Source organism: Glandiceps talaboti, chromosome 9, assembly GCF_964340395.1.
Source record: "Glandiceps talaboti chromosome 9, keGlaTala1.1, whole genome shotgun sequence".
NCBI lineage: Eukaryota > Metazoa > Hemichordata > Enteropneusta > Spengelidae > Glandiceps > Glandiceps talaboti.
In genome coordinates, this window is record NC_135557.1 from 26,167,707 (window position 1) to 26,183,019 (window position 15,313).

The following is a 15,313-nucleotide window of genomic DNA, read 5'->3' on the forward strand; positions in this document are numbered from 1 at the left end:
ATTTACACTGCAGTAGCACCATAGGTTAGTCATTGGCTTGGTAATTTCGCAATGTTAATGTAGGATTACTAGATTCTAAAGACAAAGACAAGTCTCTGGGTTGCACTGTAAGGGGTGTCATTTCATTCCACCCTCATCATGAGTCTTGAGTGGTGTCTGATAGCGCAGCAGAAGACACTGTATCCTACAAAGTACATACATGTATGTAGATTCTGTTCTGTTAATTAAACATTTTGAATTAGAGGTACATGTACTGATAAATTTATCACAGGAATCCTTCCTGAGATAAAAATTGAGATATCTTTAACAATGTTTGAACTGAGGTGATTGCTTCTATGGCAGTGTTTGAAATCATCAGACTGTCTAAGGCACATACATGTACATGTAATCTACTAGTGATTGTATCCATACTGGTGAACATTGGAAGTTAAGAGAAAAATTATAGCTGAAACAGTTCACATACCTAAACGTGACTACCAAGTATAGAAACAGTTCACATACCTACATGTAAACGTGACCAGTGTTCTCCACGAGGGGTTTTTGAGGGGCGCACCGCCCCTCTGTTTTCATGGACCGCCCCTCTGTTTACAGAACCGCCCCTCTGTTTGCGTTCAGCGCCCCTTTGTTTTGGTGTGAACGTCTTCAAGAGATTCTATTCAATGCCGTTAATGAAGGAAGTAAACAGCGACACTGCGTCTATCATCATTTATGAACTTATTTATCGCCTTGATTATAACAATGGTAGCCGAAACAAAAACAGTAAATGTAGTACCGTCGTAAAGTAGAAGACGGTACGTTGGTAGTTTCTATGGCCGGGTATATCAAGCCGGTAATTTCCAAGCCTTCCCGTATACGTAATACAGTACGCATACGATGTACGATGTCACGGCAATTTTCGTATTGTATCGATAAATACGAACAAAATCCTAAAATTTATACATGTTCTTTAGAAATAACTACTCCGGTACGGTTCCATGGTAAAATTTATGTCCTAAATGATCACGTTTGGATGTGAATCGCGATCGTAGTACCACGAGGTAGCTCCGAAGTGGCAGCCATGTTTGTTACTGTACATTTGCACTGAACGTATTCGGTTATTCTTAGCCCAAATTCGTCACATTAAAAATGTACGTATTTCCGGCAAATTTGGATGAAAAATCATTTTCCATTCATGAAAATTAAAAGGATATCAAATTTTAGAGAAATAAAGGAAAATGAATTGTTTTCAATTAATTTTTATGAATGACATGCACATTTACAAGGTGAAACCAACAACTCAAAACTAAGTGATAGCTAGCCTAGAGGTGCATACAATGTACATCAACAATGCCATGTGTTGTCACTCCTGTGTGTAAAACATGCTTGCCAACATTACTATAACATCGTTTGTGTAACTGTCAACCTCCTTCCTGAAATTTTTACATTGTGAATTATGTGAAAGGTTTGGAAATTGGTGATTACAATACATTTCAGTACATTTTAGTTTGCTGAATGAATAAAATAGGAGTTTTTGATTTTGGAAACTTTTTTCACTTCCTAATATTATGATCTGGAAATATGCTAATGATATGCAAATAAATATGCAAATTAGGGCGCCCCTGTATTTTTCTAAATTGTGGAGAACCCTGGTGACTACATGTACCAAATATAGAAAGTTGTAGATGAAACAGTTCACATACCTGAAACGTGACTACTAAGTATAGAATTTCAATTGAGTTCTGCATTATAATTACTATTATCCTAAAAATGTAAAAAAATAAACCAACATATATATTATAGATTGAGTTTGAAAATAACAAGCACAGAAGTCTATGAATGTCCGTGATCAAGTCTCCTGATGACTAATTGCAGTTCTTGTTGTATCAAAACGTGCAGTATTTTAAGACGGGGTATCTATACCCAGATAGTTTCATTTCAAAGTAATTATGTAGTTTGATATTTAAACATTATTTTAGACAAGTTAGTTTCCACATTGTAGTAATATAATTATAAGTACTACAAAATGAAATACAGTGTAAATTACATGTAACTATCAAAATACAGAAAACCTATCAAAATGTAAATAAAGGAAATATATACAGCATAGGAAATAGTTCAGAATATGATGTGATGCAGTGAAACGAAGTAGATTTGTCAAATCTTTTGTAAATAATACCAAATGAGAGTATCAAAACTAGTATGACCAGTAAATTCAAGGAAACAAAATCATCGGGTTTCAGGAAATGAGTGATGCATTGTCATCATCCATGTAGTGGAAGGTTATATCAAATGTAGGAATTAGTATACTGTAACAGTAATACATGTACATGTAGTACTTGACCAAATATGGCTGGTTTATTGTGTATAACAATAACTTGCTGGCAGTGTACCAGTCTGTCTGTCTGTCTGTCTGTCCGTCCATCCGTCCGTCTGTCCTAAACACATAGATTAAAAGGAGGGTTTGTGACTACAATTGTACATGATAGGAATGGCAATGGCTATTGGTGTGTTCTTAATAGTAAATAAGTCATTCATTTGAACTTGGCTCAAAATATTCTCAATGTATAGCAGTGATGATGATGTTGATGATGATGTCAGATGGTGATGGTGGTGGAATTTATGGTGGTGGTGGTGGTGGTGATGATGATGATGATGATGACGATGATGACTATGTTACCATGGTGCTGATATTCTCAATGTATAGCAGTGATGATGATGATGATGATGATGGTGTCAGATGGTGATGGTGGTGGTGGTGGTGAATTTATGGTGGTGGTGGTGATGATGATGATGATGATGATGATGACAACGATGACTATATTACCATGGTGCTGATGCCAATGATGGTGATATGACAATAACAATAGGCATCAATTTATACCCCAATCTATGTAGCATTTTTTCTTATACAAACTGTTGACAAACACTACTATTAATTGGATCAAATCCAGTGTTACATATGAATACTGTCTTACCTTGTGTTGTATGTCTTCTTTCTGACAGTACGATCGTGCCGATAGTTATCATGTAGCTGTTACACCTGATCTGCCCTCAGATGGACACAGCAAGGCTAAAAAGAAGAAAAAAGGCAAAAAAGATCTGGATGAACTAAAGCAAGAAATTGAAATAGTAAGTTGACACAAAATCACAACATTTGATCACCTAAGCAAAGAGTATGTGATGATGATAACTTGTTGGACTAGAGTCTCTGACAATTTGCTGACATGAGACTTTTAATATAAATCTGAACATATAACTTTATGTCTACAGTCCCTGTTTTCAATTATTCCTGTTGTTTTGTAGATGATGATTGATGCCAGTGTAAAGTTTTTCCAAGGTACAATATTTCTATGAAAAAAGATGTAATTTGTGTGTTTTATTTCAGGATGATCACAAAATACCGATTGAAGAATTGTATGCTAGGCATCAGACAAATCCAAATACGGTAAGTTAACTTTATCTGTAAAGGGGGATGGGGTAGCTGAAATCAAATACGGTACATTAACTTTACCTGTAACAACGTAATATGGGGGAGGGGGCAGTAGTTGAAAGCCAAATCTGGTACATTAACTTTACCTGTAACAACGTAATATGGGGGATGGGGCAGCTGAAACCAAATCTGGTATATTAACTTTACCTGTAACAAGGTAATATGGGGGAGGGGTAGCTGAAATCAAATACGGTACATTAACTTTACCTGTAACAACGTAATATGGGGGAGGGGGCAGTAGTTGAGAGCCAAATCTGGTACATTAACTTTACCTGTAACAACGTAATATGGGGGATGGGGCAGCTGAAACCAAATCTGGTATATTAACTTTACCTGTAACAACGTAATATGGGGGATGGGGCAGCTGAAACCAAATACGGTACATTAACTTTACCTGTAACAACGTAATATGGGGGATGGGGCAGTTGAAAACCAAAGTGATGTATTAGTCCATGAAAATTCTTGGTACTTCAACTGACATTGTTGAGTCCAGAACTTGAGGAAAACACTGAGTATGAAGACAAAACAAAACAAAGTCTGGTTACTATAGGGAACTTGCAATCCAGACTGAGCATGCTCAGACGCAAAGGACTATGGGATTATGTGTGGTTATCATAATACGTAATCTGGAGCTACGGATAAAATAAACCCCCACAATGGTCAGTGTAACTATGAATTAATTATTTGTTGTTACAAACAACCTATCAATATTGTTTACAAAACTAATTGATTAGTATTTATTATCACATTTCCCATGATGCAACATTCAACATGGCGGGTTTGCAAGTTCTCTATTAAATGTTTATCAATTAAAAATCCGTTGATGTTCTTAATACTTTCAGCAAAGCTACAGTCATAACGATATGTGATGATGATAACTTGTTGGACTAGAGTCTCTGACAATTTGCTGACATGAGACTTTTAATATAAATCTGAACATATCAATAACTTGTAAACCTTGAAGTTGGTGATAGTTTTAATTTCAATTGTACATTAATTGACAACTTATTATCTTGGCTGACAGGGTCTTACGACAGCACAAGCCAAAGAAAAGCTTGCTAGAGATGGACCAAATGCACTGACACCTCCCAAGAAAACCCCAGAATGGATTAAATTTTGTCAACAATTGTTTGGTGGCTTTTCCACGTTACTGTGGATTGGTGCAATTCTTTGTTTCTTGGCGTTTAGTATTCAAGTTGGTACAGAAGAAGAACCCCCAAATGATAACGTAAGTATTTACATCCAATCAAATGATACTATAAGTTTTTACGACCAATCAAATGATAACTTATTTTTTTAAATCCAATCAAATGATACCATAAGTATTTACATCCAATCAAATTATACCATAAGTATTTACATCCAATCAAATTATACCATAAGTATTTACATCCAATCAAATGATACCATACATATTTACATCCAATCAAATGATACCATACGTATTTACATCCAATCAAATGATACCATAAGTATTTACATCCAATCAAATGATACCATAAGTATTTACATCCAATCAAATGATACCATACGTATTTACATCCAATCAAATTATACCATACGTATTTACATCCAATCAAATGATACCATACGTATTTACATCCAATCAAATGATACTGTAAGTATTTACATCCAATCAAATGATACCATAAGTATTTACATCCAATCAAATTATACCATAAGTATTTACATCCAATCAAATGATACTGTAAGTATTTATATCCAATCAAATTATACCATAAGTTTTTACATCCAATCAAATGATAAGATATTCATATATTTCAGCTTTACCATTGAATTACTAGCATGTGGACATGACAAGTTGTATTGTTAAACCACATGTATTGAAAAGAATAGTAACAATACATTTACATTGTATATTTCAGCTTTACCTCGGTATTGTACTGGCTTCAGTTGTAATCATCACAGGTTGTTTTTCGTATTACCAAGAATCCAAAAGTTCAAAGATTATGGACAGTTTCAAAGACATGGTACCCCAGGTAAAGTATGGCTTACATTAACACATGGTGACATTTCAAGTCAGTCAGTGAGTCAGTCAGTCAGTCAGTCAGTCAGTCAGTCAGTCAGTCAATCAATCAAAGTTAATAAGTTAGTCTTCAGTTTTGTTCTGAAATTTCAAGTGGCAAAGAGTTCCATAGTTTGGAGCAACATATGAGAATGAGCGACCTCCATAGATGGTTTGTCTGTACTTTGTTGTTGTAAGCAGATTCTTGTTTATTAATGCTCTTATAAGATAACATACTCCAGATAGTCATTGTCGCAAATGTGTTTTTGCTATATTGTATGTTCTTATAACTGATTTTTCATGCATGTTAAAAGTATGTAAACCCAGAAGGAACTGAATCCAATATGAAGCTATTGTCAATGTTTCTAGCAAGAGCTAACAGTAGGTTTTGTAACTATCATTCTTATACATAGTACATGCAAAAAGATAAACAGAAATTTTACTTCTGGGTGTATTCTATAGTAGTTCTGATAAAATGTTGAAATGTGTGGTCTATAGAGTATAGTTCTCATAAAACAGACCGTTACCACAGTTGTCTTTCAGGTATGTGATGATGATAACTTGTTGGACTAGAGTCTCTGACAATTTGCTGACATGAGACTTTTAATATAAATCTGAACATATCAGAAATCCATAAAACTGTAATACTACTACTAGTAGTAAATGAGTTATTGTCGGGATGGGGAAAGGCAAGTCTATTTCTACCGGCAAACATTTATGTATAAAAATTACAGTGAAATGATGCCTGTGTGTATTAGGCAAGTAATTAGTGTCCTGGATCATGGAAGACGTCTTTTTTATGAATTTGTCAAATGTCAAACTTATAATTTGCAGTGTTTTTGGTAAGGTTAGGGAACCTCGGTAACAGAAAGTGGTAAAAATGGCAATGTTTCCACATAGAGTCTATGCTAATTTTGTTTGGGAACCCAGGTAAAATGACATGGGAACTCTGGTACATGGTTGATTTTACCTACTTGCCACCCTTAGTAAAAACACTGATTTGATGTAAGAGGGATTGGGATGTATAATATTATAGTGTTTGTGGGAGAACAGGCATTCTGAAGACTATGGTACATTTGAATGTATCGGCACATGGGGGGGGGGGGGTGTCAACATATTATAAAGTGTAGAGATGTGTTACGGGGTGATTTGATAATGATAACCATATGGATAATGCCAATTCATAATTAGGAAGCACTGGTATTGAGAGATTCTGAATGGCGATCTATTAACTCGGAGAAAGTGGTGGTTGGTGATATCCTTGAAGTCAAAGGTGGTGATCGAGTGCCTGCAGATATACGTTGTATTGAAGCACGTAGCTTGAAGGTGAGGTAGTTAATTAAGATTTAAAAACTGGCTGTTGGTGAATTCAGGACAATGATATACATATATGTGTGAGGACTATTTAACTTTATGTGAGGACTTATCTAAAAATAATGTGAAATTAAGCAAAAGGAGTTTTTCAGCAGACATTGTCAAAGTTATTTCAGATGACTTAGATGCAGTCAAAAAGTAAAATGATATTTAAGAAGACTTGCTCTCAAAAATGTCCAAACAAAGTAAAGGGGGTATTTCAGTAAACTGAAAATATAAGGGGGGGGGGGGGGGGGGGGGGGGTTCTGAGGACTAAGTACTATTGAAAAATGTACTTCGACCGTTTAAAAAAATTTACTCAGGATTTCTATGCATGACTATATATTTCCTCACTTACATTGACGTATTTCTCACACATATGTATTCCATTGCAATCGGTTTTCCAACAGTCCAGTTACCTGATATATGTATATCTACTAATGAAATTATCTTTCTTTGTTTCTTTTACGGTAATTGCGTTGTTGCGTGTTACCACTAACGTAGGAATCTCTCGTTTTGCGTGGTGGCGAGTGGTTTTCAATGAAAGCAGAGAATCTGGTTCGTGGCGATATTGTTGAAGTGAAGGGTGGAGATAGTGTACCAGCTGATATACGTGTTATAGAGGGCAGAGGTCTGAAGGTAGAGTGGTCACGATACCACACCATCAGCTCATTTCTTGGCTTCATATGCAATTATTGTAGTAAGCGATGACCCACACGCAGCCTGGCTTCTTCCATATGCAGCCTTGTCATACTAATCACTGACAAGTTTCACATCAACAACTCAATTCATATGCAATATTCAAGGTTTTAATACATACATAAATACCCTCAAATGTCTTATTTTAAGTACTGGTTGACAATCATTCTGTTCCCATGACATTTTTAGTTTTGGGTCAAAATGGTAAAAACTGAGTTTTGTTACGAGTAAGTCGCCATACAGAGGGACACCAAATTTTAGTGTGTCACATGACATTGCTATACATCAATGGACATGTTATGTACAGTCCCTTGCCCAGTATACTGTCAGTAGCAGTTTGCTGGACACCTCAAAAAATAGTCATTCTGTTATATGTTATTGTATTATTACATTATGTACCAATGATAACTTAGACCATTGCACGTGCATAGTAGTGATATTTACACTGCAGTGCAATACTAAAAACATTACTGCATACCTGCATGCAAATGATATGCAAATGATATGCAAATGAGTGGATGATCATTCCTTGTACACAAAATTGTGTGACCACAAAGTATGATTTTTGTAACAGTTTGCTGTTTCGGTTAAACGTGTAATATTAATGAAAACCATGCCACACGACTTCCGTGTGGGTATTCAGGGATATTTGCACTCATATTTTCTGTTGTACTTTCACTCAATACACTACAAAGAACACTACAGACACTCATGAAAATAACGTGAGTATGCCACACTTTGTTTTATTACTCCTGTTATTTGATGCCAATACAACAGTGAATATAGCAATAACATGTAACAGAATGTGTTTTCTATAGGCTTTGAAATGATCAGAAACTGGTACTGACCAAGTACTGGGCCAGAAATGGATTGTCAGTGTTTCGTACATTTCAAAAGTGCAATGTTTCTATATCTTTCTTAGTATCTTGAATATTGCAAGTACTCCATCCAAGGGTATAAAATCAAATCATACATCTTAGCATGCATCATATAAAATCTTACATTTTTCATCATTAATAAATTTACAAATTTCTAAGATCTTAGTCTAAACTTGAGAAAATGCACCTTTTACGAACCTGTTGTTTCAACACCGCAATTAACATCCTACCCCATCCTAACAAATCTGCAACTCAAGCACTTGTACTAATATACCCTCCCCATTGTCAACTTGGCCAACAAACCTTTTGCAAGTATTGAGCGATATTCACCATCAAAGTAAATGCCAAAATAGCATGGCTGTATACAACATTAAGTGGCTGTATGTCCGTAACTCCGGACATAACCATGTCATACCTTGTAAAACCCACATTATAAGTGGCTGTATAGTTCTGTAACTCCGGACATAACCATGTCATACCATGTAAAATCCACATTTTGACACAATTACATGTCTATCTTTCTCTCTTTACCAACATTATGATATTCCTTGAGATTGATTCCAACAATTTCAACTTCCTGTCCTTCATTCTTTGTTTCCTATTCTATAGTGAGTCTCCTCAACTATTAAGGCTCACTCTGTCAAAAGTGAGGTGTAGCCTGTGTCTCACCCACTAGTACTGTCAAAGTGAGGTGTAGCCTGTGTCTCACCCACTAGTACTGTCAAAGTGAGGTGTAGCCTGTGACTGTGTCTCACCCACTAGTACTCTGTCAAAGTGAGGTGTAGCCTGTGTCTTGCCCACTAGTACTCTGGCAAAAGTGAGGTGTAATCTTTGTCTCACTCACTAGTACTCTGTCAAAGTGAGGTGTAGCCTGTCTCACCCACTAGTACTGTCACCCACTAGTACTGTCAAAGTGAGGTGTAGCCTGTCTCATCCACTAGTACTGTCAAAGTGGGGTGTGGCCTGTATCTCACCCACTAGTACTCTGTCAAAGTGAGGTGTAGCCTGTCTCACCCACTAGTACTCCGTCAAAGTGAGGTGTAGCCTGTGTCTTGCCCGCCAGTGCCTGCTCCTTGAAATAGACTTACTAGTTGATACCTCACCCGTCAGTGGGCTGCTCCTGAATTAGACTGTTAGTTGATACCTCACCCGTCAGTGGGCTGCTCCTTGAATTAGACTGTTAGTTGATGCCTCACTCGTCAGTGGGCTGATCCTTGAATTAGACTGTTAGTTGATGCCTCACTCGTCAGTGGGCTGATCCTTGAATTAGACTGTTAGTTGATGCCTCACTCGTCAGTGGGCTGCTCCTGAATTAGACTGTTAGTTGATGCCTCACTCGTCAGTGGGCTGATCCTTGAATTAGACTGTTAGTTGATGCCTCACTCGTCAGTGGGCTGATCCTTGAATTAGACTGTTAGTTGATACCTCACCCGTCAGTGGGCTGCTCCTTGAATTAGACTGTTAGTTGATACCTCACCCGTCAGTGGGCTGCTCCTTGAAAAGGGGAACTTTAACTTATTTTGCCATTGCAAGTTGCGACTGATTACTGATATTTTCTCCACAGCTCATCATATGCAGCGCTGAACTTTATGTTCTATGTCTTTGCTTATGTTTCATTGTTTGTAGTTATGTTCTATGTCTTTGCTTATGTTTCATTGTTTGTAGTTATGTTTATGTGTTTGCTTATGTTTCATTGTTTGTAGTTTGTTTTGTCCCTATTTTGTCTTAGTCTTATGTTGATAATGTTTATTTGTGTTGATTGATGAAAGGAATACTCTCCATATAACTATCAGTGCAGACACTCAGTAGCATGGAATCCACACCATGTACTGTGTAGTACACTCAGTAGCATGGAAACCACACCATGTACTGTGTAGTACACTCAGTAGCATGGAATCCACACCATGTACTGTGTAGTACACTCAGTAGCATGGAATCCACACCATGTACTGTGTAGTACACTCAGTAGCATGGAATCCAAACCATGTACTGCAGTGTCTCTCCAGAAAATGACTCCTTCGCTAAAATAGCTTTAATAACAGCTATAATAACAGCTATACAATATTCAATCTTGTTCACCAGTCTGATGTTCTGAGTCAAGTCATATGATGTTCTGAGTTGATCACACAACTCAACCCAGAATATCAGACAGGTGATCAAGTCCACAGATGTGGATGACACAGCTTCAGCTATGCTTTCACTAAATATCAATTGTGTGTAGTCTTTCAAAAGTTTACACAAACATGTAAATGTTGAAAACATGAAGATTTCATGCTAATCAGAATTATGAGGTAGTTTCATGTGTAATAGTGTACTAATTATTATTATCAGTACATTGCTTTCTTCATTTATGTCATGCTTTGATAAGTTCAATATGTTTGATACTGAATGTTGACAGTTTATGTTGTTGAATATGTTGGCAATTTAAAATAATTTACCATCACATTTGAGTTATTTTGACTTCAGACGTGACTAGTCACAAATGAAAAAGACTAAGATCAGAAATGATGTTCAGAAATTATAACAAAAGTATATTTCTATTTAGCTACAGAGCAATCCATGGTGTTCAGAAATCTTGGCAAATTTATAGAAATGAAGTGAAGATTTTAGAGAACTTTTGATTTCTGGTTCAAGACAAATAACACATCTAAACTTACAACCACAAACTGAAAACGAAATATATAGATTGTCACAATTACATATACTTGATAACTGGACTCTTGTTTGGCAATGTCTGATAAGTATTTGTACAATGCAATGTTATAGGTTGACAATTCATCACTGACTGGAGAATCTGAACCCCAATCAAGATCACCAGAATTTACCAATGACAACCCCCTTGAAACTAGGAATATTTGTTTCTTCTCTACTAACTGTGTTGAAGGTAAGTCAGTTGAAATAAAAACTTATCACAACCCCCTTGAAACTAGGAATATTTGTTTTTTCTCTACTAACTGTGTTGATGACTGCTTTCTGAGTAAATTCTATACTATGTACTGAAAACTATATATTAATGTATACAATGCTTCACTAAACAGTGAAAGATTACCAGTCGTTGTAATTTTGTGCTTCACATTGCTGTAGCAACACTGACTGAATGATGTTTGTATGTTGCCACGTAGCAACACTGACTGAATGATGTTTGTATGTTTTCACGGAGGACATCATAACATATAAGGTATCATGGGTGTCTGATACTTCTAAAACAGGTTGTAATCCAACCTATAGTGACTTCCCCTTTCCATTAACTTTCCTATCTAATCCAGAACTGTCTCCATTGTCAATTATGTTATATGTGATATATTTTTGTGTTGTATTTACAGGTACAGGACGTGGTATAGTTATCCAAACTGGTGATAAAACTGTCATGGGACGTATTGCAAACTTGGCTAGTGGTCTAGAAGTTGGAGACACCCCCATTGCTAAAGAAATTGCTCATTTTATTCACATCATTACCTCAGTGGCTGTTTTCTTGGGTGTGTCCTTCTTTATCTTGGCGTTTATCCTGGGATATGAATGGCTGGAAGCTGTTATTTTCCTGATTGGTATCATTGTAGCTAACGTACCTGAAGGTCTCTTGGCTACTGTAACTGTAAGTGTAGTGAGAGTTTACAGAAGAAAGTTGAAGGTTGCCCAGGGTACCCCGTGTGAAAGTTGCCCTGGGTACCATGTGTGAAAGTTGCCCTGGGTACCATGTGTGAAAGTTGCCCAGGGTACCACGTGTGAAAGTTGCCCAGGGTACCACGTGTGAAAGTTGCCCAAGGTACTTTGTGTGAAAGTTGTGAAGAGAACAATGCATGAGGTGACTGGGTTGTTTAAACTTGTTGATACCAATTTGATGAAATTTGGCAAAAAGAATGGTGTGGTGTGGGGGGAGGTTGCGTCACCCAAAAGGTTTAGATTGGTTGCAACTTTGTAGCCACAATTTACAAATTGATGACAAAGTGAGGGTGAGAATTTGAAGACAGAAATTATCCATTACAGGAAATAAACAAGCTTTAGTGAGAATGTGGCATTATGTATAAATGCTGTCTTCATTTAAAGTTTGGAAGTTACTAGTCTGTGTTTTATATAAAGATATGTTTGATCCATCTACTTGTTACCCCTACCTCCAATACTGAATAATTCCACCTTCACAACCCCCAGGTATGTTTGACTCTGACTGCTAAACGTATGGCCAGCAAGAACTGTTTGGTGAAGAACTTGGAAGCCGTGGAAACTTTGGGAAGTACCTCAACTATCTGTTCAGATAAAACTGGTACATTGACACAGAACAGAATGACAGTCGCTCACATGTGGTACGACAACACCATTGTGGAAGCTGATACCACAGAGGATCAGTCAGGTAATAACTATACAAGTAAGTGACGATCTATATACTAGGCATGCAGCAGCTAGATGCTAAGATCGGATAAAAACGATCTTACTATGTGCAGCATGATGAATCCTAGATGCTTAGATCGTGGTATGGCTTACCCAATCCCTGTAAATGTATGTCTTTGTGAAACTAAGTTTCACACATTTGCTGTAACTTGTAAGTATACACCTACTCACTTACAATTTTACATGTATGTTGGTAGTCATACACCCCCCCCCCCCCCCACACACACACACACACACACACATACGTACATACATCCGTACACACACATGCACACACACATACATACACACACACACACATACATACATACATACATACATACACACACATACATACACACACACACACACACACACACACACACACACACACACACACACACACACACACACACACACACACACACACAAACAAGCACACACACAAATGGGTCATTCCAAGTCAAACATTACTCGTTTTTATAGGATAGGTACATTATTCCAAGTTTGGTCAAAGATGGGGTAACCTACCAGTGTAAGACTGGATTTAGGAAATTTGTAGAAAATTGTTTGCCTAATCAGTTATATTTTAACTTCTCTTAGAACCACCCAAAATGTGAATTTCTAATTTTGTCACATTATTAGTTCATATAGAACCACCCTATGATTTTGTTACATTACAATAGTATTCCCTTTAAAACCTATAAATGTGACTAATTGTTGTCACATATTTACCTTACTTAGCAATATCCAAAATGTAAATAGCTAATTTTGCCTCATGATTTCTTACCTATCAACCCAACACGTCTTGCATTATATCTCAAATTCAATTTCCTGCTGAACTCCAACTAACTGCAAATTTTGTTACATTATTCCCTATATATCTACCCAACATGACTTGATTTTGTTACATTATTTCTAAAAGATTCAATTTCCTGCAGAACTCTAATAAAACTGCAAATTTTGTTACATTATTCCCTGTATATCTACCCAACATGACTTGATTTTGTTACATTATTTCTAAAAGATTCAATTTCCTGCAGAACTCTAATAAAACTGCAAATTTTGTTACATTATTCCCTGTATATCTACCCAACGTGACTTGATTTTGTTACATTATTTCTATAAAAAATCAATTTCCTGCACAACTCCAATAAAACTGCAAATGTTGTTACATTATTCCCTATATATCTACCTAACAATTCTTGATTTTGTTACATTATTTCCAAGAACCCACCAAGAATGCAAATATTGTTTATTTCTTACATCTTTCTTCTCCTAGAACCCACTGCTATCGTTGTTAGTGCAAATAGTCTCTGTATTATGATTTATGCATGATACCTCAACTTATATATATGTGTATAGTCTACTAGTCTAGAATATATGTAAACTTGTATATATGTATAGTCTGTTAGTCTAGAATATATGTAAACTTTAGTGTAAAGTCAGTAAGTGGACCTAAAAACACTTGTGCAAGTGAAGTGTAACTGTTTATATGTATAGTCTGTTAGTCTAGAATATATGTAAACTTTAGTGTAAAGTCAGTAAGTGGACCTAAAAACACTTGTGCAAGTGAAGTGTAACTGTTTATATGTATAGTCTGTTAGTCTAGAATATATGTAAACTTTAGTGTAAAGTCAGTAAGTGGACCTAAAAACACTTGTGCAAGTGAAGTGTAACTGTTTATATGTATAGTCTGTTAGTCTAGAATATATGTAAACTTTAGTGTAAAGTCAGTAAGTGGACCTAAAAACACTTGTGCAAGTGAAGTGTAACTGTTTATATGTATAGTCTGTTAGTCTAGAATATATGTAAACTTTAGTGTAAAGTCAGTAAGTGGACCTAAAAACACTTGTGCAAGTGAAATGTAACTGTTTATTTGGCAAAAAACATAAGTTATGGTTTGTTATTAATTTGTTAAATAGTGTTGAAATGTTGTAAAATAGTCGTAGCAAAAGGTGGTAATTAGCAAGTGTTTGATAAACTGCAATTATTGAAAGATGTATCTACCAAACTAAGATGTCAAAGAGTGATTTACTTATTGTTGACTTTAAAGTTTTAGTGTCATGTCATCTCAGGTCAAATCACTAGGAGTATATCCTATATTGTTGACTTTGTCGATATAGTTTTAAAAGTACACATAACTGTATATTTGTAGTAGGTCATAGCAAAAGGTGGTATTTTCATTTTACTTGGTAAAATTACTGTATAATACTATATACATGTAGATGTGATATTGTTGACTCTTTCATCAGAGTTTTAAAAGTACATGTTGCTACTGTGTGTATGCAGAGGTAGGTGATCATAGTGAAGTTGGCATTTGGTCCTGAAACTGTACCAAACTTACTGTGGTTAGATAGTAAAAAAATGAAGTTGTCATTGACTTTGTCATGTGACTTTTTAGACCTGTCAAAAATCACTTTGTATAGGTATCAGATGTGGATTTTGTTTCATTCCATCTCTTGGGTACTAAAACCATACCAAAATGACGATACTAGGCCAGTAGATAAATTTTTATTGATTCAC

General features: G+C 36.0%; 1 protein-coding gene across 4 annotated transcripts in view; it reads left to right on the forward strand.

The window, feature by feature from the left end:
* The window catches only part of LOC144440180 (sodium/potassium-transporting ATPase subunit alpha-3-like), a 62,378-nt gene that overhangs the window by 33,093 nt on the left and 13,972 nt on the right, over positions 1 to 15,313 (forward strand). Inside the window, exons 2-9 of one of the 4 annotated variants that reach the window (XM_078129470.1) lie at positions 2,983 to 3,108; positions 3,365 to 3,424; positions 4,494 to 4,697; positions 5,356 to 5,469; positions 6,687 to 6,821; positions 11,192 to 11,309; positions 11,749 to 12,017; positions 12,572 to 12,785. In XM_078129470.1, the coding sequence (XP_077985596.1) occupies positions 2,983 to 3,108; positions 3,365 to 3,424; positions 4,494 to 4,697; positions 5,356 to 5,469; positions 6,687 to 6,821; positions 11,192 to 11,309; positions 11,749 to 12,017; positions 12,572 to 12,785 (1,240 nt within the window). Of the gene's footprint in view, positions 1 to 2,982; positions 3,109 to 3,364; positions 3,425 to 4,493; positions 4,698 to 5,355; positions 5,470 to 6,686; positions 6,822 to 7,352; positions 7,488 to 11,191; positions 11,310 to 11,748; positions 12,018 to 12,571; positions 12,786 to 15,313 lie in introns of all 4 variants that reach the window. The other 3 variants (XM_078129471.1, XM_078129469.1, XM_078129472.1) reach the window with 3 other exon arrangements.